The following is a 26,568-nucleotide window of genomic DNA, read 5'->3' on the forward strand; positions in this document are numbered from 1 at the left end:
AGCGGTCATGTTATTATTTTTCAGCTAAAAATAAATAGAAATCATCTTGTCCTTTTCCAAAAGCGTACACACTCTTGTAAGTTATTATGAAGATCCAATATGAGCTCATGCCGACTGGCCTAAATATGCCGATTGAGCTGCAGGAGAAGGGCAAATGAATGGCCAATAAAAATCGAGTGATTTCTGCTGCCCTCTGCTGGCTGCACAGCAGATTTTCCACAGTGGCAGTTATTGGACATACAGTGAGCCAGCGTTTAACACTGGGAGGGGAGGACACGTTGCACACCCGCACAATACCCGCCATATCGACCATATAAAAACTTTTTTTTTCATTTTCAGCCCTCCCAGAAGCACACGTTAGAGGAAGCCCACATTTTTTTTTCAATGGGTTGTGGCCACACGAGTGCAACGAGTGTTCAGCAGTTGACGCAGCTTTGACATTTTTGACTTCCCCCCCCCCCCCCCCCCCCCCCCAGGACCTGAAACCTGTGGACGTGACCAACAAGAGGAGTTTATGGGAAAACAAAGGCTCCTCTCCGGCCAAGGTGCGTTTAACTTGCGGCTGCAGCTGCACCCGGTTAACCGAGGTGATGAAATTGTTGCTGTTTTTTTTTGTAGACGCATGCGTACTGTCAATATGTTTGTGTTTCTCCTAAAAGAACTCTTCATAGCTAGTTGATGTACTCGCTACAATATGGAAAAAGCCTCCCGAGGTAAAAAAAAAAAAAAAAAAAAATCTTGCACTTGCCGCCACACTATCACTCATTGGCTCTTTTTTTTCCTCTCTTCACCAGTTGGACAGCAGTTGTTCTGTAGAAATGAGATTATGTTATTATGTGTTGGGAAAATGGCAATTGCAACGTAGCATGAGCACAACGGCTAATCTATTAGAGTTGTATGACTTTAGGGCGAATGAGCTTCATGAGTAAAGCTTGAGTTTACATGGGGTGGGGGGGTTGTTTTTAAAGTATGGGGTAAATCAACGGACGCTCCACAAAACCAACAAGATGCCATCCTAGTGTAAATCCCGCCTCGTAAAAATTCAAATGGGAAATTGCAGTTTCATTTAAGAGTTTGTCCAACTGTGAGCTTTTCGCCGATGGCCGATTCACACAATTGGCCTTTTTCGCTCCCGGGAGTCACAAATCTGCTCCGCTTGCACTCTGCTTTTTTTTTTTTTTTTTACCTTTTTATTATTGCCTTAATGGAGCCATTCCTTACAGCATCTGCTTCCAATGTGGCTCAATTTGCACTCGGGCACTTTGGGTTCACCATCATCACCTCGCATTTGCAAACAATGTCAGCTGACGAGGATAGACTGTCCACACCCACCACGCGCACACACACGCTTGCGTTTTGGACTGTTGCAAATGGACGTCTTTCCCACCCGTGCGCACTTTTGTAGGATGAACAAGTACGATAATTTCTTCTGTTTTTGTGTGTCAGGCGTCGGGAAGAGGCGAGACCAAATCAGTCACCAATGGTGAGTGAGTCCAGTCAACGTGTTGTTTACCGTGTTGACTATCTTTCAATAACCACCGTGGTCTTTATTCTCAACCCCACTCAGGTATGGGTCACTAATGTCCAGAAGGAGCCACGACAATCCAAGACTTTGGCTTGACGACCAAAAGAAGAAAAAAAAATGGCCACCATCCCAAAGAGGGACCCAGAAAGAAAAAAAAAAAAAGATGTCTCAGCATTGTACACAAACATCACGTATTTTGTTTTGGGTTTTTTTTTTCTTTTTTTTTGGGGGGGGGGTTTGGTTTGTTTTTCTTGTACGGTGGCCACTTAGGTGCCTTTGCACGTTTTATATTTGCGTTCTAAAAAGAAACCAAAATGCTGTGAAAATTGGATATTATGACCATGAAATCTTCAAAAAGTAATTGCAGTGAAGTTGAAAGAGTAGATTCATGCCAAGCTTTCCCAGGGTGACATCGCTTCAACTCGTAAAGTTCCATTCCATCTCTCTTTAATTTATATTTCAAGCAAAGAAGCTTCACGCTTTTTTTTTTTTCATTCCAACCACTTTTGGGACAGAAATATAAGCACTTGTAGAATTTAGCTCAAGTCACATTTATTATGTCTTAACAATAGCACAGCAACGGTCTGGGTAATGTATGTTAACTCATCATATGGTCATCATACAGTGTCGTATCTTAACATTCTTTGTACTCACAACAAAAAACTATTTTGCTTTTTTTTTTTGTATTCATGAACATTCCACCAACAGGCAGTGTTGACTATACAAAAAGGCCATTATGACTTTTTATTATCCTCTTATTTATGTTTGTTTTATTTGTAGCTTCAGACATTCCTCTTTAAAGCAGGTGCACGTGATGCCTTCAGACTTTTATATGAATATATATAAATGTAGGGGGGGGGGGGACGGCAAAGCAGCCATTTTACCTTTAATGACTTAAAAACAATGTTATTGCTTTTATGCACGCTCAAGTAGAAATCAGGGTGCCTCCCGCTAGTCCAAGGACGAGCCACTATGTACTTTATCAGGCCTTATGATTACAATGAGAAGCTTAACGACCACGCAGGAAGGAAGTGTTTATGTTCAGAAGATTTTGAATGAGGATTTCTCAGTCTTAAATCAGCTTCCATTGATTTCCGTTCCTGCTCCAACGTCAGACAATCACATTCCACGGCCTCGGAAAAGAGCAGGAGAGGCTCGACCAAAACATTTTCTATTGTATGAATGTGTTTCAATGCATTTTTTTTTTGTTTGTTTTATACCTTTTGTCAATGTTTCTTTTTATGTTCTTGTTTAACCAGAAACTTTTGTGTTTAAGCGACGCAACACACCACACATTGTCATATGTTAGTCTCTGTGAAGAACATTCCCAATGCCATGCACGCTTCCAAGTGGTTGCATGTTTTCAAAGCATTGTACCACTGACGCAACAACGGAATAAAGGCATTGTGATTTGACAGATTGTGTGTTTTGGCCTTTTGAATTGCATTGAAATGTATATTTTGTACCTCCCGCACCCCCGGTACGATACCAATGAGGTAAATCCAATTACTGTAGTCGAATGGTTGAGCTATATTGAGTCCCGGCATTTTTAACGCCCTTTTCCTGCCATTTTTCATTTAAATACGATAAGTAATAAATTTGAGAAAATATGTCAATCCCCCACGATACTATGAGAAGCCAGCTGCAAAAAGCACACAATACCACGTAATTATAAACCTTTTTTCAAACATTTGTTGTGTGTTCTGTAAATGTTCGGCGTTTCACTTCCTGTTTGTAAACAGTAGGGCGTGCCCTGAAATAATGCAGCAGCCAATCACGTTTCAGCGGGGCGTTTCCTGCCAAGAACGCCAGTGGGTTTACTTCCGGTATCCACTTCTGCTTTCTGGAGGAACCTCTGCAGCGAGCCTGAAGACATGCAACTGCCTGCAAACACCCTCCCCGTTTCCCCAGCTCGTAAACCGGGCGTGAATAGATTGAATGGAATTACGTTTAAAGGGTAAGGCCAGTTATTTTATCATCCCGAGGGAGGAGCTGATGAGAGCAAAATATACACAACACACCGTGCACGATGTTTGTGCATAGGGGAGTCTATCACCGCCAATATAAGGAGTAACGCAAAATGTTTTTTGTTTTTAATATGACCTCAAGTTCTTGCGAGAAGAAGAGATTCACTTGCACCAGCCTCAGCAAGAATATTTCGGAGTTTCCTGCATTAAAGGTACGACTCGCCTACTTGTTTTCAATGACTAGCTTTCCAAACACATTCGTGCTTCTCGTCTTTCTTTTGTAGGACTATCTGCCAGTAAACTACGATTATCACGTCTGCGATTTCAACCTCATCAGAGAGACGGATGATCACGTTGACTTTAAGGCAACTTTTCGGATGGTCTTGTCATCCAAAGAGGAAATTCAGCTGTGGCTGAAATCGCACAGAGTCGGCTGGAGGGTGGACCGAACATATGCCACGAAGGGACAGAAAGTTATTTTTAAGGTAACTTCCGGGTAAGGCTGGGTGATTATGGAACATTAACAATCACAATTTTGTATGTATGTAAATATATGGATTGACATTGTCCTTTGAAGGTGGACTACAGGTGCCAGCATAAAACGAGACCCCGCGGGCCCGTGAAAGTGCCCGGCCAGAGCAAAAACACAGACTGTCCAGCTAAAATGAGCGTGACGCTGCTCCGCACTCAAGTGAGCAGAGGCAGGCAGAGTCTGTACGTAGGTTTGCCGTCACTCTGGTGACATAGTCGATGTACACGTTTTCGAGCAAACATTTTTTTGTCTCCTCAGAAGCGCAGATTCTCATCTGCCCGTCTTTCCTACAATGGTGAGCCTTTGCAATGAGCACAACCACAACATTGACGTGCCCGAGTCACTTTTGGAAGCACCGCGTCCAGCCTCGGATGTGGCGCAGTTCGATTTTGAGGAGGATCGTGGGGGCGGTTATGTCATCGCCGCCACAGCTAACGGAGCATTCTGCCCGACCCTTGATCACTGCTACATGTAATGTGACATTCTTCTCAATGAGTGCTTGATCAAATTGTCTTCATTGTTCATTTCTCTTGCCTATTGATGACAGCTGGTCGGAAGAACCAGAAATGGAGGTGGTACTTGTCGATGTGCAAGAGGATGCTTCAGAGGAAGGCAAGTAGTTCAAACGCATATATACTTTTTTAACACATCACAAGGAAGCTCTGACGAAGGCTGAAGTGACAGCCAAAACTGTCAGCTAAATAAGAGGGGGGGGGGGGGGGGGTTCTTAAAAAAAAAAAAGAAACCTTCAACCTAATGGAGACATAATTTTTGTAAAGTTTTTTGCTTGGGCCATTGTTTTCACTAAGTTTATTAGTTATTGATTTTCAGCCTTGCATCAAGCGGCGGCATTACAATTCGAAGCCATGTGCCAGAAGCTGTCAGCTATGGTCAAGAGCGAGAAGTCCCTTGCAGCCTCAGCCGCGGCCGCGGTAAAAGCCTTTCAAAAAATTCACAACAATCCCACAAAGATCGCCACAGCCCTGCAAATGTTTGCCCGCGACCCAAACGCCAGCTTGTCATCAGGGCGGTCCGGAGCCAGATGCAAGATAGGCTTGAGTGGAAGACGGGGCCTCGCTGCTGGACACTCCGGCGAGGTCACCAAGGGACTTAACCACGGACACACTCAGTCGCGCAAAAGGCTCAAAAGATCAGCTGTCAAAAGGAAAACGGACACTCAAACTACGGGTGACTAAGGAGTGTGGAAAGTATGTGTATATAATATAGAACTTAGTTTTTTTTTTTTTGTGGACAGTTTTTATTGTGTACAAATGCGATACATCCAGGTCTCTTTTGGTAATTGGATATTACATTAGGAAACACATACTAAAAATGTAAAATAAACTACCGGTACTCATTTTATTTTTGTGTTAAAATGGAAATAAAGCTTGCTTTTCTCGTTTGTTGTCTGGAACGTAAGAGGTAAGGAAAGGTTGTATTACTGTTTGATTTTTTTCCATTTGTATTTCTGAAGTGAAAATAGAATCGAGCAATGAGAGACAAAGGGAAAATGGCTCATTTGTTTTTCGCTCCCGGAAAGTGTAACCGACAGCATTTCTGATGTTGACCACAAGACGGCGACATCGTATTCCTGAAGGGAACAGTGCCACATGACTGCCCGCAGGTGGCAGCAGTGTGCTTGGCGCATGTCGACGACATTTGACCTTGAGTAAGATGACGAAGAAGAAAAAGCAATGACGACACATATTTGACAAGAATGGCGGTTGATTTGACACCGCGATTTCGACGACTTATTAGCAAATCAAATTAAATGTGTTTGTTGTTCAGTGGATACCTGCAATATCCACTTGCTTGCGAAATGATGAGCCCAAAGACCTTGGGGAAAAAACGTGACGTCGACAACCGTTTAATAAACCAGGGAATAGATTAAATATATGTTTATCTTGAATTAAATTGTTGCTCAGTACACTTTGATACCTTCTTCGCTGACCATTAGTTATCAAGTTTCAACGTGGTAAATTCGTGTTTAGTTATATTTGTGATTGCAAAAAAGTGACCGCATGGAGTGACACAGTATTTGCGACTGCAAAATAGTGACCCGCCCAGAAAACGTGACGTTGCTTAGGTCTGTCAACCCGGAAGTAGCACTGTCAGGCGTCCTAGCCTAGCTTGCTAGCTCAAACTGTGGGCTACGTCAAATCATGAGGGCTATGAGACACTCACGCCAGTGACAGCGCTCCTCGCGGAGTGAGCTTTTTCAAAGGAGTCACCGGGAGATATTTTGCACGGTTTTCGTGTAAGTTACCGCCATGTGACCAAATGGCAGTTTGCGACTCTTGATCGTTTACGACTGCGGTGTTGCTCCCCATTGTCGGCTAGTTAGCTTCGCATCACGACTGCCACGGTGAATTATTCCTCGAATCGTTAATAGAAATGTTTAAACTACTGTGCGTTAACGTCACAGAGTGTTCAAATGTTAGCGAGCTGCCGTTGTTTAGTAAATCGCGTTATCGCTGTCTGCGAACTGTCCGTGACACAACGAGCTCGTCATCAATAATGTTATTGTTGTGATTGTATTAAATTCATAATCTGTATGTTCAGTGATATTCATACAGGCATTCCAAACAGTAGGAAGGAGTATTGAAGTGGAAATAATCGTTCCCAAGACCCTGCTGAGAATACCGCGACTAAATAATTAACGGATTGTGTATTAAAATCCTCAGTTGTTGACAAGTGAGCCTGGAAAATGTGATCATAATTAATGTAGGAACACTGAAACGGTTTCTGGCATGCATACAAATCTATTCCTTAGATTTATCAGAAACTGCAGGAGAACAATAATGTACAGACTCAGTTTTTCATTTCATGTCTACCTCCATCACAACACCCCTCAATTTAGCCCAAATCCTGCTCAGTCACATCAACATTTGTTCAGCTGTGATCTTTTATCAGACTTCCCGTTGCCTAACCTAGCATCAACTTCCCTTTCAAGCAGGTTGAAAGCCTTATTTGGCGAGATCTGGCCCAAAGACATTTCTTTAAATGATGATTAATCTAAAAAAAAAAGTGAACACCTTACCTAACATGAGATCCGAACGGGTTCCGGGCTTCCTTTCAGCTGCCCGCTCCGGCCTCGAAATGGAGTCCATGCTGAACAAGCTGAAGAGCACAGTCACCAAAGTGACGGCCGACGTCACCAGCGCCGTCATGGGCAACCCCGTCACACGGGAGTTCGAGGTGGGCCGTCACATCGCCAGCGGCGGTCCCGGCATGTGCTGGAGGATCTACAACGGCACCAAGAAATCCACCAAGCAGGTGTGTCATGTGATCGCATCCCTTTGTAGTGACAGCAATGCTCACGAGGATCCATTTCTATCATTCCCAGGAAGTGGCCGTGTTTGTTTTTGATAAGAAGATGATTGACAAGTACCAGAAATTTGACAAGGACCAAATCGTGGACTCCCTGAAGCGAGGGGTGCAACAGCTGACCCGACTGCGACACCCCCGTCTCCTGACCGTTCAGCACCCTCTGGAGGAGTCGCGGTAACTAGTCAACTCTTTGTATGTCCACGCGGGGTGGGAGAAACACAACGAAAGCAAAGAGCGCATCGGAAATTTTCATTGCTGTTTTAACATTTACCGCTAGACTTTTGTGCCACGAAGCAAACAAAATGAAAATGTTTATGTAATGGCCCAAAAGAAAACATTAGTCTTCCCTCCTGATCCTAGTTTCTCACTCTTGTGTGTTTGCAAATGTTTAAATTTGTTTCCAACGTTCCCAAACACAGCTGATAACGTGGACAAAAGTTTGTTGTTTTTGTTTTTAGGTTTGTATTGTGTTACATCGCAATTTCAGCTATTAGCCTGTTTAATGTTGTTTTGTTTCTCCCGCTCAAGGAAAACAAGATGTCACAAATTGCAAAATGTGTCAATGTTTTGGGATTGTTTTTTTTTTTTTTCTTTCCCCCCAGAGACTGTCTGGCCTTCTGCACCGAGCCAGTCTTCGCCAGTCTGTCCAACGTGCTCGGCCACTGGGACAACCTTCCCAGCCCCGTGCCCAAAGACATCAAGGAGTACAAGCTGTATGACGTAGAGACCAAATACGGCCTGCTACAGGTAACAAGAAAGTACCCCAAACTCTACGGGATTCAATGTCAGATGTTTAGTTCTCCATTTTTTTGTCATTTTAGATCTCGGAAGGTTTGTCCTTCTTGCACAGCGGAGTCAAGATGGTCCACGGCAACTTGTGTCTGGAGAACATTATTCTCAACAAGAGTGGATCGTGGAAGATTATGGGTTTTGATTTCAGCATTTCATCCAGTAACCCGTCAGACACTGATGTGAGTGAAATTAGACGTCCTCTTTCCATTTTTTTTTTTTGGTATGTCGTCTGTGGACTGTTATTCATGACCTGTATTTGTTTTGCGGGAATTTGCCATTACATGCGCACACTTCTAAGTACAGCATGTCTGCCATTTTGTCGGCTACACCCGCAGCCCAAATACGTATGTAAAGAATGGGAGCCGAACCGGCCGCCGCTCTGCCTGCCCAACCCCGAGTACCTCGCCCCCGAGTACATCCTGTCGGTCAGCTGCGACACGGCCTCCGACATGTACTCGCTGGGTGTGGTGGCGCACGCCGTCTTCAACGAGGGCAAGCCCGTCTTCGCCGTCAACAAGCACGACATCTTCAAGAGCTTCAGCCGGCAGCTGGACCAGGTGGGCGCTGAGGGGGCCGAGGACGCGGCCCCCGCCCGACGCGCTCTTGGCTCCGCCAACGTACACTTCTGGTTCGTTGCAGCTCACCAACATAAGTCCGGCGCTCTTGAACAAGCTCCCAGAGGAGGTCCGCGACCACGTGAAAATGCTGCTCAGCGTCACGCCCAACGTGCGCCCCGACGCCGACCAGATGACCAAGGTTGGCGCCGGCACGTGATTTTGCTTCATCCTGGTCTTCCACGCGTGTGATTGATTTTCTCCCGTGTGGCGAAAAAAAAAAAACAGATCCCATTTTTCGATGATGTGGGCGCCATGACGCTGCAGTACTTTGACTCGCTCTTCCAGCGGGATAATCTGCAGAAGTCACAGTTCTACAAGGGCCTCCCCAAAGTCCTACCGAAACTCCCCAAGGTGATCTCAAATTCATCATATGCTAAGAATCAAAACCCAAAACGAGAAATCCCGTTGTGTGCTTTGTCCCGATAAAGAGAGTGGTGGTCTACCGCATCCTTCCGTCGCTCACCTCGGAGTTCGTCAACCCGGACATGGTGCCCTTCGTGCTGCCCAACGTGCTGCTCATCGCCGAGGAGTGCACCAAGGACGAGTACGTCCGCCTCATCCTGCCCGACCTCACGCCCGTCTTCAAGCAGCAGGAGCCCATCCAGGTTAGACCCACAACATTCACTCCCAAAAAAAAGCCAAATACGGAAGAAGCGCGTGCTCTCGGCACTTTATCAGACGCGTCTTTCTACTTCCTCCCATGCTTCTTAAAGGCTAGTAACATGGTAGGTGGTCAGCCGCTGTTTGAAACTTCTTGGGCGGTAAGCGCTTTTGTTAACCCTGCCCGGCGTCCCCCCCTGTCCAGATTCTGCTGATCTTCCTGCAAAAAATGGACCTGCTCTTGACCAAAACGCCGGCGGAGGACATCAAGAACAGCGTGCTGCCCATGGTTTACCGAGCTCTGGAAGCCCCGTCTGTGCAGATCCAGGTGGCCTTTTTGTGTGTGTGTGTGTGTGTGTGTGTTTGTGTGTGTGTTTGTATTCATGACATCTCAGGACAATTTTATGATAACACACCTTCTGACGTCCTGAAAATGCACCAAAACACGTATGTGTGTGTGTGTGTGTGTGTGTGTGTGTGTGTGTGTGTGTGTGTGTGTGTGTGTTTGTATTCATGACATCTGAGGACAATTTTATGATAACACACCTTCTGACGTCCTGAAAATGCACCAAAACACCTATGTGTGTGTTTGTGTGTGTGTGTGGCGAAATAAAGTTTGTCTTGCGCTTCCACAATAACACGATGGCAAGAGTGCTTTCGATGAATCGCGCTGGATTATTAGGAAGGAAAAAAAAGTGAACCAGCGGGACACAAATGCAAAGCGGCGCAAACGTGCAGTTGCATCTGACGTGTGTTGCGCGGCGGCGCCTTCCAGGAGCTGTGCCTCAACATCATCCCGACGTTCACCAACCTCATCGACTACCCCTCCATCAAGAACTCCCTCATCCCTCGCATCAAATCCGCCTGCCTGCAGACATCCTCGCTGGCCGTGAGTCCTTTTTCAGCCTCTCTTGAAAACACACACACACACAAATGGCCACGGTGACGTTTCCTTTCCCGTGGCCACGTAGGTGCGCGTCAACTCGCTGGTGTGTCTCGGGAAGATCCTGGAATACATGGACAAGTGGTTTGTCATTGACGAGATCCTGCCCTTCCTGCAGCAGATCCCCTCCAGGGAACCGGCGGTGCTCATGGGAATCCTGGGTGAGCTTCTCGTCCTGGTCTGACGAGACGAGAAAAAAAAAATGTTATTTAACTGCCGCCTTACCTGCCACCTCTTTAGGGATCTACAAGTGCACCTTTAGTCACAAGAAGCTGGGCATCCCCAAGGAGAACCTGGCCACCAAGACCCTGCCGCACTTGGTGTCACTCAGCATCGACGGCAACCTCAACCTCAATCAGGTACTTTTTAGGCGTCCGTGTAAAATTGTCAAATCGGCGTTTGCGCGGGTCAATAAAATGAAATTACCGTATCAATAAACTTAAAACATACAACCCCATTTCTGTTGCAGTTCAACTCGTTCATGGTGGTCGTCCGAGAGATGCTGAGTCGCATGGAGGCCGAGCACAAGACCAAGCTGGAGCAGCTCCACATCATGCAGGAACAGCAGAGGTGATTTTTCCATTTGAAACGCAGACGACACCAAAGCGCATCCTCCTTGGTCTCTAATATCTTGCCGTCCTCAACCCGTCAGGAGTTTGAACATCTCCGGCACGGAGAAGCCGTCGGAGGACGCCAAGAAACCGCCGTCGTCGCACCAAGTGAGGCGATTTCCGGTCAAGAGCGAGAAAAGTGATTGAATGATTTGATTGAGTTTCGCGTTCTTTCAGATCGACGACATCTTCGGCAGCACGGGGGTGAACGGGAAGGAGAACGGATCCTCCGCAGCAGCCCCGCAGCCGAATCGAGTAAGAAGGTCCACATTTTTTTGTTTTTAAATGAAGCTCTCGTCACGAACGACTTTTCGATGCTGCCTTCAGATGTCTCTGACTCTGGAGGAGAAGCAGCGACTGGCTAAAGAGCAGGAGCAGGCGGCCAAACTGAGGAGTCAGCAGCCACTAGCGCCGCAGAGTATCAAACCGGCTGCTTCGGCCAACTCGCAGGTATTTTTTTACAATCCGTCACTCCAACATCGTACTACTTTCCTATCGAGACGTGGCTTTGGTGGCCTCTTAGAGTGGCTCAGAAAGAGCACAAAAGCATATCGCCTGAATTCTTGTGTGTTTTTCTCGCAGGCGAAAGATCTGACCAGCAGCCTCCTCACCAACATGGCGTCCCTGAACAGAATGTCCGTGAGCAACACACCGCGAGCCCCCATGGCGCAGGCCTCGCCCGCCATGTCCGCCTTCCCGGCCTCCCCCATGGGCGCCCCGGTGTCCAACGGCTTCAACCCGGCAATTGGCTTTCCGTCGGCGGGCATGGGGATGAGCATGCGGCCTCCGGGTTCCGCCGGCTACGGCGGCATGGCCTCCGCCGCCAGCACCCCAAACTTTGGCGCCCTGGCGCAGAACCACAGCCAGGTGAATATGTCGGCGCTGGACAACCTTTTCACATCCAACAAGCCCAAAGTCTCCCTGAACCAAATGGCGCCCGGAGGCGGCACCCCTTGGCTGGGTCAGTTTACTCCGGTGCAGAACGTTCAGCCCGCCTTGCCGGGGGCACCGGGATTCGGGATGCAAGCGAACCCTTTTTTCAGCCCGCAGAACTTTTCCCAAACCACCACCGGCGCCAACCAAAGCGGACTCAAGCACAGCACGTCCGCCAACAGCGACCTGAAAGACCTTTTTGGCTGAAATAGACCCAAGGTGAAGTTGTGAAAAAGAGACCACTTTTACCGTGTCTATTTTTGATCGTGCTCACATTCTGCACCCCATTTGTATTTGAAGGACAATGTGTTACTTCTTGTATGCTGTCTTGGACAAAGCTGTGGGTTTCTTACTCTTTTCTACTTGATGTTCTGTGGGGCGCGCGCAGGAGTTGTGTTAATTTATGAATCTGATTTACCTTATTCAGACTCTTTAAGGATATTCGGGCAGGAGGTAGCTCGACGTGTAGCATCCGAGAAGGTTGGCCTTTTTGCAGGCCGTCTCCATGGCAACAAATCTGCACACACGCTCTCATTTACCTTCCTTTAAATGCAGTATGACTGGAGTATCACTTGTAGCTAGACGCTAATGCTAACAAGGTGCATTGTAGGCTCTTGTGCCTTACAGGATTTAAATTGATTGTCTTACTTTCTGTCAAGGTGACCAATGAACGTTGAGCTTTTGTCTGTCTTAGAAATATTTTACACATGAAGTGTACCATTCCTATCGTCACTTTTAAATAGTAAAATAAGTTACGATATATTTCAATTTCAAAACTTTTCCCATTTTTTTTCATTAGGTGATGTGGAGAGGTCCTCTGCAGTTTTTTTTGTTGGGTGTGAGAGCTTGAGAGGCCTTAGGTGATGAAACTTGTGCAATAATAATGATTATCTCAGATGGTTTATCCTGCACTGACCTCCGATGTCCACCCAGCTCATCAGATACTCTTTAGATTTTAAATTAAATGTGCACAGTTGTCATTTTGTGTTTTCGTTGGAGGCCCGCTCTCTGAAAGTTTCTGGTCATACCAACCACGCATCCACTACTGCTGGAATTTGTGTGTTCTCTGTGATTTCATAATGATCTGCGGTGGTTTGGTGAAACTGTACATATAAAGGAAAGAATGCGATCGTTCAGCGGTGTGTAGTTATTTTGTGATGGAGAAAAGTCGCTCAACTGCAATTTACACATCACATAATAATGACAATCCTTAAATCTTCACTCGTTTAAATACGAAAAGGGAATACGTGAATGTCTAATAAAGTCTCCTTCAATGACGAGAATTGTCATTTTATTCCTTAGTGAAGTCACATCCGTAAACAATGACCTCCTCCATGAAGCCAAAAAGAGCGTACCATTTCACCCAGGGGTGACACAGTAATCATATCACGCATCTATTCAACTTCCTGTCAAAATGCGTGGCATATCTTTTATATTTACAATGTTTATTGTCGCTGCATTGATGCTGTTAACGTTTTATGGGATATATGACAGTCTGGCGTTCTTTTTGTGCGCATGTTCATAGACGTCACCCCCTCGTGTCACAAATGGTTTCGCCCGTACGGCCTAGAGCTCCCCAGAGTTGTAGGACCTTTAAACCGTCAAGATTACAACACGGGAAACGACACAGCTTCGCTTCTCAAAGCAACTATTTTTTACCAGTCTCCATTTCGGGAGACTTAAGTACGGTAAGGACACACTTCTAATGTACTTGATTATTTTTTAACCAGTCGCGAAGCATTCATTTATCGCCTCGCTCGAATGCGAGTTTTGTTCACTTATGAGAACTGCGGTGGAATCTTCGAAATAGTAGCAGCTTGTTTTTATTTCCCGCAAACCCGAACAAAATTACAAAATTGTTCGTCTTTAAGACACACAAATCGACGCATGAATGTAAATACAATTGTATTGTAAATAAGACAACACCGTCAAAACAACCCTAAAAGTATGCCATTGGTTTTATGAATAAATGTTAGTTGGTTTAAATGATTGTTTGAAAATAGCTTCACTGGCTTTGGTTCTTGTTTGTGTATAAGTCCAGATCACGTGTACCTTGTTCTCACGAGTGTGTGGATATTTTTTTGGTCCATGTGCTGTGCTCGGAACCAAAGATTTTCCATGTAGGGATGATAGACGGGCAGCACTAGCCAACGAGGAGTGTCCGTTTCTTTAAGACCCGCCTCTTTCATCCACTGCTTTGTTTACATTGTGCTGCAGCAATCTGGACCTCTTTGTTCTGACACTTTGCAGCCCACAATCATAACATTGATGCACACTTCAGCCTATACTACACATCCTATATTTTCTACACGCATTCCCCTAAAATCGGTCTAAAATCCATTTATTTTGGCATGATTGTTTCCCTCACAGACTGCAAGTAAACATGTATAAACAGGACTCTAGTAGTGCTCCAAAATAGACAAATGTCGCCTTTTTGATACTGGATATGTGATGGAAGCGCAGATGCCACAAATAATCCCTAGTCCGGAATCTCTCTGGATAATCCACAGAAAATGAGACTGTTTTTTTTACGTGACCTAACTGCTCGTGTTGATGATGTAATGAGCTACATATACACACACACACACATACACATTTACACACGCATGAGCAAGCACCCCCCTTTATAGTGCTATCTTTAAACCAAAGTGGGAGTGGGCATTCGTTTTTAGCTCCAGATAGCAGGACTAGCACTCCGGGGGGCCTTAGATAATATTAGACCACCTGTCTAATTGTGGGAGAATGCCACTCTAAAATAAAGCAAAAAATAGTACATGATAACTGAATGCACATTTAATTACAACTTCATTATTCCAGATAATCAAGATAACCGTAGATTTACTAAACAGCTGGATGGGTTGCTCTTATCCTCTTCACAGCTTGCTGCCTCTAGGGAACATTTTCCGCGATGCTTTTTACTCCAAAAAGACTTCAAATGTAACTGGATCCCGCAGTTGACACGCGTTACCGGGGAGACACTTGATCTCGCTCCCAGTGAAAACAAGCTTCTGTCCAAAGTGGATTGTTGTTGTTTTCTTTTTGACTGTGCCTTGCATCATATAGCAACCGTTTCCATAGCGATGGGCATAGCAGAAGTTGGTGGTCTTGCAGCAAAAGACTCAACTGAGTGTTCTCAAGCTCAAAGTTAAGGTTTGTAATGAAACTGTACGCTCTGCCCGGCAGCTTGAAAATGCCCCTGAACAACGAGCGTCCGTCATCCACCTCCAGCGGCGACGAGCAGGGCAGCGATGTTGAGTCGTCGTCGTCGTCGGGGCGCTGCGACAGCACCGCGTCGGCCAGCGACACCGACTGCTCGCGCGAGAGCTTCACCAGCGACGGCTGCAGCAAGCACTGCTCGCCATCTTGTGAGTGCCCAGAAATCTTTTCTTAGATGCGGTTGTTGTTTTTTTGTGTGTTTTTTATATGTGAAAGTGGAAGTTGAAATGAAGTAATGTGAAATTTTACTTTCTGTCGGTTCCCGACCAGCGAGCCCTCCCAAGACGCTCACCCTGGATGAGGTGATGGGCTCCGCCAGAGACCTTTCCAACCTCACCTTGTTCCACGAGATCGTCGTCAACCGCGACTTCCATTTGGAGCCACACACCCTGCCTGAGGACAGGTAATTATCACACATGTAAAGGTGTTATCAACCCCACCCCCTCCCCCGCCTTGCCCTTGTTGAGTCTCACGCTACACGCAAATATTTGTACTCCCATCGTGAAATAAGTTCGGGGTCCGAACGTACCTGGGAAAAAAACGTTCAAATGTTGCGCAATCAACCACAGTGCCACTTAAATGCATCTCTGTTCATATTTCTTTGCTAGCGACATGTAGTGACAGGCAGAACAACGCGAAACAATTTCAATTAGTTGGTTGGTGGAAGGTCTGACAAACCTGTGTATCCACCTGTCAGCACACACGCAATACGATCACGTGCTAAACACGCCCAGACTTCACATTGACAAAGTCTGAATTGAGAAAAAGGTTGGGAAACATGTCCACACAAGCACGGGTATGTGTCTTATGCGCAATTTTGGAGTTTTCATTCTCATACACCGAAATTCAAAAGCCCAAAGTCGAGCAACGTTCACTTGCTGCGTTTCCAGTTTATGGAAGATGGTTCGCGACAACGTCCACAAAGCATTCTGGGACATCTTAGAGTCGGAGCTGAACGACGACCCGCCCGAGTACCAGCAGGCCATCAAACTCCTGGAGGAGATCCGAGAGGTATAAAATGAAAAAAAAGAATCGCCTTGTTCCTGATGTCGCTAATGCGATGTGGTCCCCCCCCCCCCTGTTGGATAGATTTTGCTGTCCTTCCTCAACCCCGGCGCCAACCGCATGCGGACGCAAATCATGGAGGTGCTGGACATGGACCTGATCAGGCAGCAGGTGGACAACGACGCCGTGGACATTGCGGGCCTGGCTTCGTACGTCATCAGCGCCATGGGAAAGCTGTGCGCGCCCGTCCGTGACGAAGAGATTAAGAAGCTGAGGGAGAGCACGGGCAACATTGTGATGCTCTTCAGGTAAAACGAACCCCACGTGCGCCTCCAGCCAATTCAAATTCATACCGACGTGAGCTGCCTTGCCCACTAGGGAGATCTTCCGCGTCCTGGACCTGATGAAGGCAGACTTTGTCAACCTCACCATCGACAACCTGCGGCCAGTCATGCAGAAGCAGAGCGTGGAGTACGAGAGGGCAACATTCCAGAGCATCTTGGACAAGACACCCGGTGAGGTGGCGCGCTAACACAACCGACCACTAGATGGAGACATTCGTTTTTGATGATTTCTGTGTGGTGGCGTCTCCTTCAGGTGCTTTGGACAACACCGCCGCTTGGATCAAAATGACTTTTGAGGAGCTACTGACCACCATGCCGAGCAATCGGGGAAAAGGACAGCCATGTTTACCGGGACCCTTCCAAGTCCTCAATGCGGCCTTCCTACACATCCTCATGTGGGACTCCACGAAGCGCCCTCTCCCAGAGGTGAGTAGGCTCATGTTGAAAATAGTTTTGTAAATGCCCTCAATGAACTGAAGAGTTTAAGTTGAAATGATGTCAATGAGTCAAGTTAATATAGAAAGCCGTTAATCACAAAAGTGGGCTTCCCAGATCCACAATTCAGAGACGGGGGGGAGGCGGCACAAAAACAGGCCAAAATTTTTTGTTGCAGAATAACCTGCCTAAATACTTTTCTTTGTGGCGCGTTCAGACGTGGATGACGGATGAGGGGCGTCTGCGAGAGGTGCAGGCGGAGCTGAGGCGCTGGCAGGCGGTCAACGAGGTTCTCCTCATCGTCCACAGCACGGTAGGCGGTTCCATCCAGGGCGTGGCGGCCCTCTCCGAGCGCCTCAAGAGGATGACGGCCGTGCTCCTCGACCACGTGCACAACCCGTGAGTGCACTCCTTACCGTCGAGGTTTTGAAACCTACGACCATACCGATGCCATTTTCGTGTGGGCTTTTTCAGGACTGTTAGCCAACAAGAGGCGCTAATGGGGGTCAGCTCTCAGATCTGCAGCGAGCTGAACAAGTCGCTAGTTGAGAGGGGCTACTCCGCGCTGAGCCCCGCTCAGCAGGACACCCTCACGGGGCAGATCTGCAGCATCGCCCACAAGGACAACCCCATCCGCGCTCTCGTCGGTATGTTCCGGATTTCTTCACCGCCGGTTTTCCTGCCCGGAATCACAACCTAATGTCTCTCTCCGTCCGCAGAGGACCGCGTGCAGCACTACTTCATGGCGCTCATCTGCGATGCCAAACCTCAAGCCAGATTGGCGCAAACGCCCGCGGGTTTAACCGCCATCCGCTCCGAGTTGGTCTCCCTGGCCGCTAAGTTCCTCTCCCTGGTCAACTACAACAAGGCTGTGTATGGACCTTTCTATGCCGACATTATCAGGAAGTTGATGTTCACCAACGGCCCGCCACCGTCGTCGCCGCCGCCGCCGCCATCTTCCCCTCCTCAGGACACTGTCACCTCCGAATGAGAACCCCTGACGTCCATTTTGTTCTTATGCAACCGAGCTGGGTTTGCCAGCGGTGACGTGAAGCACAGTGTTTCCCAACCTTTATATCGCCAAGGCACATATCTTTTTACGGAAACGTCTCATCAAGCATAAAATGTATGGTAATATTGACAACGGCCTGTTTAGTTTTAAAATGCAAAGCTATTGTTCCGGTAAATGAATAGCAACAGATAGCTATTTCTTTGGCTATTTGGCTATTTGGCTATGTACGGAAGAGCTCCAGCTTTTGAAAGCAAATTTCTATATTTAGAAGAGTAGCAGCACACATGATGAGTGTTTAAAGTTTTATATATATATATATATTATATGAATCATGCTACAAACCTCTTAGCCTCTTCAAGAAGCTATGAAAAAAAATATTAGGGAATTTTTTGGGTATATATTTGTTGTAGACATGAGTGCATTTTTGTGTTTGCTGTTTTTGCTTGTGTAACTGAGGGAGGATTTTCCAGATGTTTGCGCTATACGTCAATTTATTCGATCGGTTTTGTGTGATTGGCGATGTTTGTTACACAACTCGGTACTCCAGTTCGTTACCGTATTCCTGGATTAGCTTGATTGAACCTGCGCGGACACGCACAAAGGTGCTGAGCTCCAAAGGGATTCTGTATTCAGTGTGGATCCAGAGATGCTCAGAACAAAAAAAGCAATTATTTAACTTAGCTGAAGTGTACATAAATGTGTTATTTTCTTCTGTACTACACTTAATATCATAAAAATAAAAGTGATATTAAATTGGTGCAAGCGTGTAGTTTTAAATATCATGGGTATACTAATAAGCATTTTTGCAACAGCTCGTAATCTATATTTAAGGTCGATTCTATTTGCATAATAGCTGCAACTGTGAGATCAACATACCTGTCTGTAGGCAGCATTGGTACCTTTAATTCTCCGTAAAAATACACGCATTGCAAAATAAATATATTCTATCACAGAACATCATACATATATCTATCACAGAACGATGTTTAGCTGATAGTTGTTGCTAAAACTACTGTATTTTGTCGTTGAGATACTGTAATTTGGTAAACAAATTATCAATTATCCCAGCGAACAACTAGTCCCTAAAGGCAACATACGTCTGCCCAGTTACAAACAACCAGAACGGATGACCTCACGCGTCACGTGGTTTGGTTCTGTCACACTATTCGTCGGGCTGGTTGTTAGTTTGTTGTCAACCAGGAAGCAGGTTGAAGGCGTGTGGCTTCGTCAAACAATTTTTCTCACTTCTTACACGTTTTTGTGACTTTAAATGACAGTCATACTCAGTTGACTAAATATCCTCCCCTGTAGAGAAAAGAAGACACTCGTAAGTATCCTTCTACGGTTACTTTCTTTGTTTGGTCGTGGGCGAACCTGTCTCGACATGCCGAAAGAGTTTCGATTTTAAGTTGTAAAATGAAAGATGAGGGTAATTAAAATTTCCAATCAAGATTATATTCACTGGAAAATATCATTTTGAAAGTTTGTGGTAAAGTTTTACCCTCGTCATCGTTATTTTTACTGTTTTTCCTCATTCGTTGTAACATGTTCCTGTTTGAAGACTAAATCAGCATCTTGCTTAGAAACATTACTGAATACCTGAGACTTGAGGAACCAAACGATGATATAGCCACCCCCCCCCCCCAACAAAAGACGAAAATTGAATTTTGGGAGTCAATTATTTAATGAGGAAAATAGAATTTGGACACAAAAATATCAACATCAGTGTCTGTTGCAGAAACCCAATTTGTTCACCAGGTTCCTGCATGGGCGGTCATGATGCTGGACGAAGGCGCCCGGAGCAGCCTGCTACGCTTTCGCCAGAACCTGGAGCAGGATATCAAGCCTGCCTACCTAATGGATCACATGATCAGTGACGGCGTGCTGAGTGACGAGGAGGAAGAGAAGATCAGTGAATGGGTTGGTGATACTCCAACAAAGGAGTTCCCCACTGAAGCATGTGGTGATTTAGTGTCTTTCTGCAGCCTAGCAGGAAAGAGCAGGCGGCGGCGCTACTGGAACTGCTGCTCAAGAAGGACAACAGCGCTTTTATCTCATTTTATAATGCTCTCGTCAAGGAGGCGTACTACGACCTGGCCAATTTGCTTCACGCCGCCCTTCCTGGTGTGTCACCAAACAGCTCTAACAACACATCTGATGGTGAGAATTCGTCTTGCACAGTTCCAGGAAGTTGGAAACTTTATGAACTGTGACCCTCCTTTTCTAGCAATCCAAATAGTTCTGAGTGCAGGCGGGGTCCCTCAGAGGCCTGTGGTTTTTGTCAGCCGACCCGAACTGATCAACAAGATCCGGGAGAAGCTCTACTATCTCCGAAAGGACACGGGATGGGTCACTGTGTTCGGTATGGCCGGCTCGGGAAAATCTGTGCTGGTGGCGGAAGCTGTACGAGACCAGCGTCTGATTGAAGGTGATTAATCGTCGGGTCTCATTTGTTTCTATGCCCAATGACTCGGTGCTGAGATTATTTTTTTTTTCCCCACAGAGTGCTTCCCAGGAGGTATCCACTGGCTGTCCATCGGCCAGCTGGACAAAGCCAACCTTCTGGTGAAGATCCAAGCGCTGTGCTTCCGCCTGGAGCAGAGCCTGGACTCCCAGTCCCTCCACCGGCCTCCCACCTCATTGGACGAGGCCAAGGAGCGTCTGCGCTTTCTGGTGTTGCGCAGATACCCTAGGTGAAAGTTGGTTTTGAGGGAAATATGGACTGCATGTGATCATATTTCAGTGTTTCTTGAGAAATTGTCTGTTTCCAGGTCTCTGCTGATTCTTGATGACATCTGGGACAGCACGGTGCTGAAATCATTCGATATCCACTGCCGCATCCTTCTGAGCACCAGGAATAGAAGCCTCACTGACTCAGTTAGCGGTAAGCGATTCACTGACACCCAGAACCACCGTGCGCCGAGTTCTAGCTACCAAAAACCTCATCGCCAACCTGTTTTTCAGGTGCCAAACATGAAGTGGAGGTTGAGAGTGGTTTGGATGACAACAAGGCACTGGAGATTCTCGCCCTGTATACCAAAAACGAACTCAAATGTTTGCCTGAGGAGGCTCGAAGCATTGTGAGAGAATGTAAAGGTGCATTGCAATCTTGATCTTCGCTCCCATATGTATTTTTTTTTTTTTAAAAAAGGTTGCTGCTTTTCTGTGATTAGAACACGCGTTTCGTCCACTTCAGGGTCCCCTCTGGTGGTCTCCCTGATCGGCGCGCTACTCAAAGAGAAGCCCGACCGTTGGAGCTACTACCTGCGCCAGCTGCAGCAGAAGCAGTTCAAGCGCATCCGTAAGTCGTCGTCGTACGACTACGACGCGCTGGACCAGGCAATGGCCGCCAGCATCGAAGTGCTGCCCGACGAGCACCGTGAGCTCTACCGAGACCTCGCCGTGATGGAGCCCGACGTCAAAATTCCCGCCAAGGTGAATTACATTTTTAAAAACCGCACAGTTGTCTATATGCCGAAAACAGAAAAAGGTATGACATGTGTCGTGTGCTTTAAATGGGAGGAAATAGTGCCATCTTGTGGACAAGTGTGGGGTTTTTTAAAAACGTGCTATCCAAATTGAAACGTTTCCAAACTGGATTGTGTTTGTTCATTTTAAATTGTTATTTATTTATTTTGTAACGCGTTACCAGACGGTCGATGAACAGATCCAAAAGACACGTTTTTTTTTCTTCCTGGTACTGTTTCTCCAGGTGTTGTCCATTCTGTGGGATCTCGAACCCGAGGAGGTGGAGGACATCTTGGAGGAGTTTGTCAACAAGTCTCTTCTGTTTGCGGACAGCCACCGCAAACCTGCACTGTACTACCTCCACGACCTCCAACTGGACTTCTTGGTCGAGCAGAATCGCGCCCAACTCGAGGTCCGTATCGAAGTCCGCTTGTAAGAAAAAAAAAGGGTTCTCTTTTTAGTGACGTGTGTGTGCCTGTGATGCAGAACCTTCACACCAAGGTGGTGCGTCAGTACCAGCAGCACTACAGTGAAACCCCGCCCACATCCGGAGACGAAGAGTGCCTCTACTGGGTCCGGTTCTTAACCTACCACATGGCCAAAGCCAACCTCTCCCAGGTAAGAAACCGTTCATTGAAGGGAGCGGATTCCATATTCCTCATGGTGCCCTTGACTTCCCCAGGAGCTCTACTCGCTCATGTTCTCACTGGACTGGGTCACCCACAAGGCCCGGATACTGGGTCCGGCTCATCTTTTAAATGACTTTGTGGAGTATGGATCCATTCTGGACAAAAAGGTAATCAAAATGCAGACTGTAACATGGAGGATGGCTGAAGTAAGTGAGGAGTTTCCCCGCCCCCGTGCAGAACAGCAACGTCCGCAGTCACTTCCAGGAGTTTTTGTCCCTCAACGGCCACCAGCTGGAGCAGCGGCCGTTTCCCGACGTGGTCCAGCTGGCTCTGTCGCAGCCTCAGGCTTCGGAAGTCTACAGGCAGGCTCTGCAACAGGCGCAGGAGCGGGCCAGAAGCGGGAAACTCTACTTTGACTGGCTGTAAGCAAGCGAGGAAGCCTCACGTTCGTCTTTTTTTACGGTGGGGCTTTTCATCAATTTGGTTCCATGTGCAGAAATAAGAGCAGTGTGGAAAGTCTTTCCCGGCTGGTGATCCATCCGCACCAGGGCTCCGTCTACGCCGCCTGCTTCTCCCAGGACGGAACCAAGATCGCCTCGTGCGGAGCCAGCAAGACGCTCAAGGTATCTGACTGGAAGCGGTTCAAACGACAATTTTCCTCCAAAATTCAAAGCTGCCGTCTCTTCGTTTCAAATGAAAAATCACATCATGCTCCCCGTTCTGTGACGTTAGGTTTTCAGGAGCACGTCCGGCGAAAAGCTGACCGAGATCCAAGCCCACGATGACGAGGTTCTCTGTTGCGCCTTTTCCCCCGACGACCGTCTCCTAGCAACTTGCTCCAGCGACAGGAAAGTGAAGGTAAAAGTGAAATTAGATTTTATAGCTTTCACATTATTATTATTATTGTTTTTAAAAAAAAAATTGGCGGGGGGGGCTGTCTGCCCATCTTTTCAGGTGTGGAACGCAGAGCGTGGCATGTTGCTGAGGGTCTTTGAGGTGGAACACGAGGAGCAGGTCAACCACTGCCAGTTCACCAACACGCGACGGCGCCTCCTGCTGGCCACCTGCTCCAATGACAGTTTCTTGAACGTCAAGGTGCCTTAAGACACAAGTTTAATTTGTTCTGTTGACCACACTTGTAACTTTTAAACACTCGCCTTGCCCCGATGAACTCGAGGAAAATGAACTTGGAGATCTGTCTCCACATGGAGTGAAATTTGCGGATTTCGGTCTTGTTTCAGCTGTGGAACCTGAACAAACCCACTTCACAGAACACCATGTTCGGGCACTTTGAACCGGTCAACCACTGTTGCTTCTCCCCCGACGACGCCTATCTCTCCACCTCCTCCAATGACGGCACCGTGAAGGTGAACGTGTACTTTGCCAGTCTCGCCTCTCAACCGTAGAAAATTAAAAAGCTCCCTCCAATTAGATGGAATGCGTGTCCCTGTATCCGTCCTCCTGCAGCTCTTCGAGGTGTCCTCCGCCAACGAATGGAAGACCATCAACGTGCGGGAGTGGTGCGCGGAAGCCGGCGAGGAGGTTCCGGTCAAGTGCAGCACGTGGACGGGCGACGGCAAGCGGGTGGTGTGCGCCGTCAGGAGCGCCGTGTTGGTGAGCGGGTGTCAAAATTGGGTGTCAATTTTGAGACGGCGGTTGGCTTCAGGGTCGCTTTTTGCCGCAGGTGATGGACCTGGAGACGTCGCAGATGCTGTTAGAGATCCGAACGGGTCGCCTGAGCATGGTGCAGTACTGTCACGCGTGTCCCACCAGCAACCTGCTCGCCATCGCCTTCTCCAACTATGCGGTGGAGGTGCAACAGATACTTTTTGACCAGGGATGGGGGAAAGTTTTCAGCTCAAGAGGCTGAAAGTGTCTCTCTCGTGCGTCTGTCGCAGCTGTGGGACCTGGCGGACAATAAGAAGATGGCCGACTGCAGCGGTCACCTGAGTTGGGTCCAGCGAGTCCAGTTCTCTCCCGACGGCTCGCAGCTTCTCTCTTGCGCCGACGACCAGACCGTCAGGGTGAGGACGTGCTCAGTTGCGACTCTCACTGATGTTAGTGCGCAGAAACCGTTCCGAATCAAATCTCTTTCTCGTCCCGTTTGCAGCTTTGGGAGACGGATAAAGTGCACACCACCTCCGCGGTGCGCCTGAAAAGAGACTCGGATGCTTTCTTTGACTCGGGGGAAGACGGCCAATTTTTTGTTTCGGCGGCAGACAACCGCAACAGACTGCAGGTGAGCTGGCGGCCACGCGGACGTCCAAGTTTTGATTGATTGACACCTCGATTGACCGCATTTCAGGTGCGCGCCGGCAGAGCGGGTTCGCTGCTTTTCCAGTCTGAGGAGATGGCGTCGCGGATCCGATGCACCTGCTTTTGCCCGAAGCCTTTGGCCGTCGCCTTCGGCACAGAGGACGGCACCGTGGAGGTATCGGAACACGTTTGGATCTCAGTCGACGGTCCGGGGTGTTGGCCGCGTAAACGTTGGGTGTTATTTCTTGCGTGTGCAGATTCTGGCCATCCCTTCTGGGAAGGTTCTCGCCACCCTCCTGGGACACACCAAGACGGTGCTGCACTGCCAGTTCCTCCACGCCGGCCAAACGCTCATCACGTCCTCCGAGGACACCACCATCAATGTGGGCCACCGTCATTTCTTCCTCGGCCCTCCTTTGGATTTCCATGACTGAGGAATTTGTGTGTGCAGGTGTGGAAGTGGCAGTCGCACGAGTGCCTGGCGCTGCGGGGCCACAAGGAGCAAGTGCGTTGTTTCTCGCTGCTGTCGCCCGCTGAAACACGAATGCTGTCCTGCTCGTTTGACGGCACGGTCAAGGTAAATCTTGGCGTTCACTGACCAATAACATTGACGTGAAATCAAAAGAAAAGACCGTGGAATGACATCATCACGTCATAGCGGAAACAGGAAATGTCCGTACAACGCCAGACGACAAACCTGTTTTATGACATACACTTTTAACATTAGACGTTCATTTATGAAATGACGGCGCGTGGCTCTTTCTCTCGCTCAGGTTTGGGAGCTGGAAAGCGGAGAGGAGTTGCAGCACATCGAGGCTCACCGGGGAGCCATTTTGTCTTGCCACGTCTCCCCAGATGGACGTTTCTTTGCCACCACCTCTGCTGACAAGATCGCCAAGGTCTGAGCTCTTAACTGCGCCCTCTGTTCTTCTTCTGTACTTTTTTTTTCCTGAATGGGTTTTTGTCTCGGGCTTCAAGGTGTGGCACAGCGAGTCCTGGCAATGTGTCCACGTACTGCGCGGCCACCAAGACTGCGTCCGGAGTTGCCGCTTTTCCTGTGACGGGCGGCGGCTGGCGACGGGGGATGACGGCGGCGAGATCCGGGTAGGTTCTTTTCGACAATCCCCACATCAAACCCGTATTCATTTTAATTTTATACCGTAAACAGCTGTGGAGTGTCGCGGAAGGCACCTTGCTGAAGATATGCTCGCGAGACGGAAAGGACGGCCTAGACTCGTTGCACGGAGGCTGGGTGACCGACCTGCACTTCTCCCCGGACGACTCCCTCCTGGTGTCCACCGGGGGATACGTCAAGGTACGGCGGCGGCGTATCATAGAGTTGACGGTTTCAAACCTTATGTCTCTCGTGTTGCATCTTCGTCCAGTGGTGGGACGCGGACAAAGGTGAAGCCCTGCAGACCTTCTACCCGACCGGTAGCGCGTTGAAGAAGGTCCACGTGTCGCCCGATTTTTCCACGTTCGTCACGATTGACAACATCGGCATCCTGTACGTCCTCCAGCGAGTGGTATGATGGCCTTTGAAATGCCACGTTTTAGCCGCAAACTACTGCAGTCACCAGCCTGAAGAGTAGACAAGGTGCTTGAAGATGTTTACTTCGAACAGATTCTAGATCATTAAGACACGCAAACGCTGTCATGCTTTTTTGGGGGAATCGGCACGTTGAGCCGCAACAACCCGGTAAGTGCATTAATCAATGCTGTGATGGATGTCATGGTTCTATCGTTTTGTAATTTATGAGATTCTATTCCTTCAGAGTCGAGAAGCCTTATCATGTGCACTATGTTAAATATTGTATGTTTACTTTTAAAGGCATAGGACGAATGTTCTTGTACAACTTTTCTACAAATCAGGATTTACACTTGGCGAGTCATTTTATCGCTACGTGCGTCTTTTTCTAAACGGCATGTTTCACAACTGGGCCGACGCTTGACAATCTCGCAAAAGTAACACAGTCATAGTTTGTGCCTCTGTCCTTGCTGTGATCTTTCAAGGAAATGATTAGTTGCAGGGAGATGGAATAAGCATGTGAATATTAATCAGGAAACGTTTTGTTTGTCTGAGTAACGTGATTTCCACGATGGTGCTTTAAACGTTGCATATAGTTAGTCAAAAGTTTTTTTTTTATTCTCTAATCATTGGTTGCTCAGGATCAAAGAATAGTGGAAGCACTGTACTTTATGTGAGCCATTAAAATAAATGCATGTATTTATTGTTATTTGCTACTCTAATTCCACAAATAAAACACATTTCTGAGGCAGTGTGCTCAATTTGAGTTTTTTCCGAAAAGGAGCTCAATTTACAGCGAGTCACGATAATACCTTGAATCCGACA

General features: G+C 47.4%; 5 protein-coding genes across 8 annotated transcripts in view; all 5 read left to right on the forward strand.

Annotated features, from left to right (window-relative positions):
- Positions 1–2,940, forward strand: part of cald1a (caldesmon 1a) — a 28,724-nt gene extending 25,784 nt beyond the window's left edge. For 2 of the 3 annotated variants that reach the window (XM_052055280.1, XM_052055281.1), the window contains exons 12-14: positions 477–545; positions 1,447–1,483; positions 1,568–2,940. In XM_052055280.1, coding sequence (XP_051911240.1) covers positions 477–545; positions 1,447–1,483; positions 1,568–1,581 — 120 coding nt within the window. In that variant the 3' untranslated portion in view covers positions 1,582–2,940. Of the gene's footprint in view, positions 1–476; positions 546–659; positions 714–1,446; positions 1,484–1,567 lie in introns of all 3 variants that reach the window. The other variant, XR_007960472.1, reaches the window with a different exon arrangement.
- Positions 2,941–3,317: 377 nt separating this feature from the next.
- Positions 3,318–5,715, forward strand: si:dkey-75a21.2 (uncharacterized protein LOC794385 homolog). Of its 2 annotated transcripts, none has more exons than XM_052055290.1 (7): positions 3,318–3,482; positions 3,635–3,704; positions 3,777–3,977; positions 4,070–4,206; positions 4,283–4,495; positions 4,572–4,636; positions 4,856–5,715. In XM_052055290.1, exons 1-7 carry the CDS (start codon positions 3,400–3,402, stop codon positions 5,218–5,220), a joined length of 1,134 nt encoding a protein of 377 aa, XP_051911250.1. In that variant the 5' UTR covers positions 3,318–3,399; the 3' UTR covers positions 5,221–5,715. The 2 variants fall into 2 exon arrangements, with proteins under 2 accessions (XP_051911250.1, XP_051911251.1); XM_052055291.1 differs by having other exon boundaries at positions 3,777–3,857.
- Positions 5,716–6,105: 390 nt separating this feature from the next.
- scyl2 (SCY1 like pseudokinase 2) lies at positions 6,106–13,133 on the forward strand. Its single transcript, XM_052055269.1, has 18 exons — positions 6,106–6,281; positions 7,104–7,300; positions 7,371–7,528; positions 7,957–8,101; positions 8,176–8,325; positions 8,482–8,703; positions 8,786–8,902; positions 8,989–9,114; positions 9,192–9,368; positions 9,569–9,691; positions 10,139–10,252; positions 10,335–10,467; positions 10,547–10,665; positions 10,776–10,876; positions 10,959–11,025; positions 11,095–11,172; positions 11,245–11,367; positions 11,500–13,133. The coding sequence occupies exons 2-18, from the start codon at positions 7,124–7,126 to the stop codon at positions 12,055–12,057; spliced, it is 2,688 nt and encodes an 895-aa protein (XP_051911229.1). The 5' UTR covers positions 6,106–6,281; positions 7,104–7,123; the 3' UTR covers positions 12,058–13,133.
- A 259-nt stretch (positions 13,134–13,392) lies between these two features.
- tcp11l2 (t-complex 11, testis-specific-like 2) lies at positions 13,393–18,619 on the forward strand. Its single transcript, XM_052055282.1, has 10 exons — positions 13,393–13,538; positions 15,034–15,215; positions 15,337–15,469; positions 15,957–16,077; positions 16,156–16,379; positions 16,450–16,586; positions 16,669–16,841; positions 17,068–17,249; positions 17,325–17,497; positions 17,570–18,619. Exons 2-10 carry the CDS (start codon positions 15,041–15,043, stop codon positions 17,839–17,841), a joined length of 1,590 nt encoding a protein of 529 aa, XP_051911242.1. The 5' UTR covers positions 13,393–13,538; positions 15,034–15,040; the 3' UTR covers positions 17,842–18,619.
- Positions 18,620–19,038: 419 nt separating this feature from the next.
- Positions 19,039–26,494, forward strand: apaf1 (apoptotic peptidase activating factor 1). The gene is made up of 27 exons (XM_052055265.1): positions 19,039–19,189; positions 19,601–19,782; positions 19,848–20,022; positions 20,090–20,290; positions 20,366–20,555; positions 20,634–20,746; positions 20,827–20,958; positions 21,059–21,297; positions 21,575–21,742; positions 21,817–21,948; positions 22,013–22,126; positions 22,197–22,381; positions 22,456–22,582; positions 22,692–22,817; positions 22,914–23,054; positions 23,201–23,326; positions 23,427–23,573; positions 23,644–23,772; positions 23,858–23,983; positions 24,070–24,198; positions 24,265–24,390; positions 24,473–24,598; positions 24,667–24,792; positions 24,989–25,114; positions 25,194–25,319; positions 25,384–25,530; positions 25,601–26,494. Exons 2-27 carry the CDS (start codon positions 19,639–19,641, stop codon positions 25,745–25,747), a joined length of 3,768 nt encoding a protein of 1,255 aa, XP_051911225.1. The 5' UTR covers positions 19,039–19,189; positions 19,601–19,638; the 3' UTR covers positions 25,748–26,494.
- Positions 26,495–26,568: the final 74 nt, after the last annotated feature.

Source organism: Hippocampus zosterae, chromosome 21 (genome assembly GCF_025434085.1).
Source record: "Hippocampus zosterae strain Florida chromosome 21, ASM2543408v3, whole genome shotgun sequence".
Taxonomy (NCBI): Eukaryota; Metazoa; Chordata; class Actinopteri; order Syngnathiformes; family Syngnathidae; genus Hippocampus; species Hippocampus zosterae.

What these genes read in the sequence shown, in the direction of transcription:
- si:dkey-75a21.2 (XM_052055290.1), top strand. Translation starts at nt 3,400, where the DNA reads ATGCAACTGCCTGCAAACACCCTCCCCGTTTCCCCAGCTCGTAAACCG. An exon ending in AATGGAATTACGTTTAAAGG is followed by an intron (nt 3,483 to 3,634) that starts GTAAGGCCAGTT and finishes TATGACCTCAAG; the next exon opens with TTCTTGCGAGAAGAAGAGAT. An exon ending in AGCAGAGGCAGGCAGAGTCT is followed by an intron (nt 4,207 to 4,282) that starts GTACGTAGGTTT and finishes TTGTCTCCTCAG; the next exon opens with AAGCGCAGATTCTCATCTGC.
- scyl2 (XM_052055269.1), top strand. Translation starts at nt 7,124, where the DNA reads ATGGAGTCCATGCTGAACAAGCTGAAGAGCACAGTCACCAAAGTGACG. An exon ending in CCAAGAAATCCACCAAGCAG is followed by an intron (nt 7,301 to 7,370) that starts GTGTGTCATGTG and finishes TATCATTCCCAG; the next exon opens with GAAGTGGCCGTGTTTGTTTT. An exon ending in CAGCCCCGCAGCCGAATCGA is followed by an intron (nt 11,173 to 11,244) that starts GTAAGAAGGTCC and finishes TGCTGCCTTCAG; the next exon opens with ATGTCTCTGACTCTGGAGGA.
- tcp11l2 (XM_052055282.1), top strand. Translation starts at nt 15,041, where the DNA reads ATGCCCCTGAACAACGAGCGTCCGTCATCCACCTCCAGCGGCGACGAG. An exon ending in CGAAGCGCCCTCTCCCAGAG is followed by an intron (nt 16,842 to 17,067) that starts GTGAGTAGGCTC and finishes TGGCGCGTTCAG; the next exon opens with ACGTGGATGACGGATGAGGG. An exon ending in CTCGACCACGTGCACAACCC is followed by an intron (nt 17,250 to 17,324) that starts GTGAGTGCACTC and finishes GGGCTTTTTCAG; the next exon opens with GACTGTTAGCCAACAAGAGG.
- apaf1 (XM_052055265.1), top strand. Translation starts at nt 19,639, where the DNA reads ATGATGCTGGACGAAGGCGCCCGGAGCAGCCTGCTACGCTTTCGCCAG. An exon ending in ACAGTTTCTTGAACGTCAAG is followed by an intron (nt 23,055 to 23,200) that starts GTGCCTTAAGAC and finishes GTCTTGTTTCAG; the next exon opens with CTGTGGAACCTGAACAAACC. An exon ending in CCACCGGGGGATACGTCAAG is followed by an intron (nt 25,531 to 25,600) that starts GTACGGCGGCGG and finishes ATCTTCGTCCAG; the next exon opens with TGGTGGGACGCGGACAAAGG.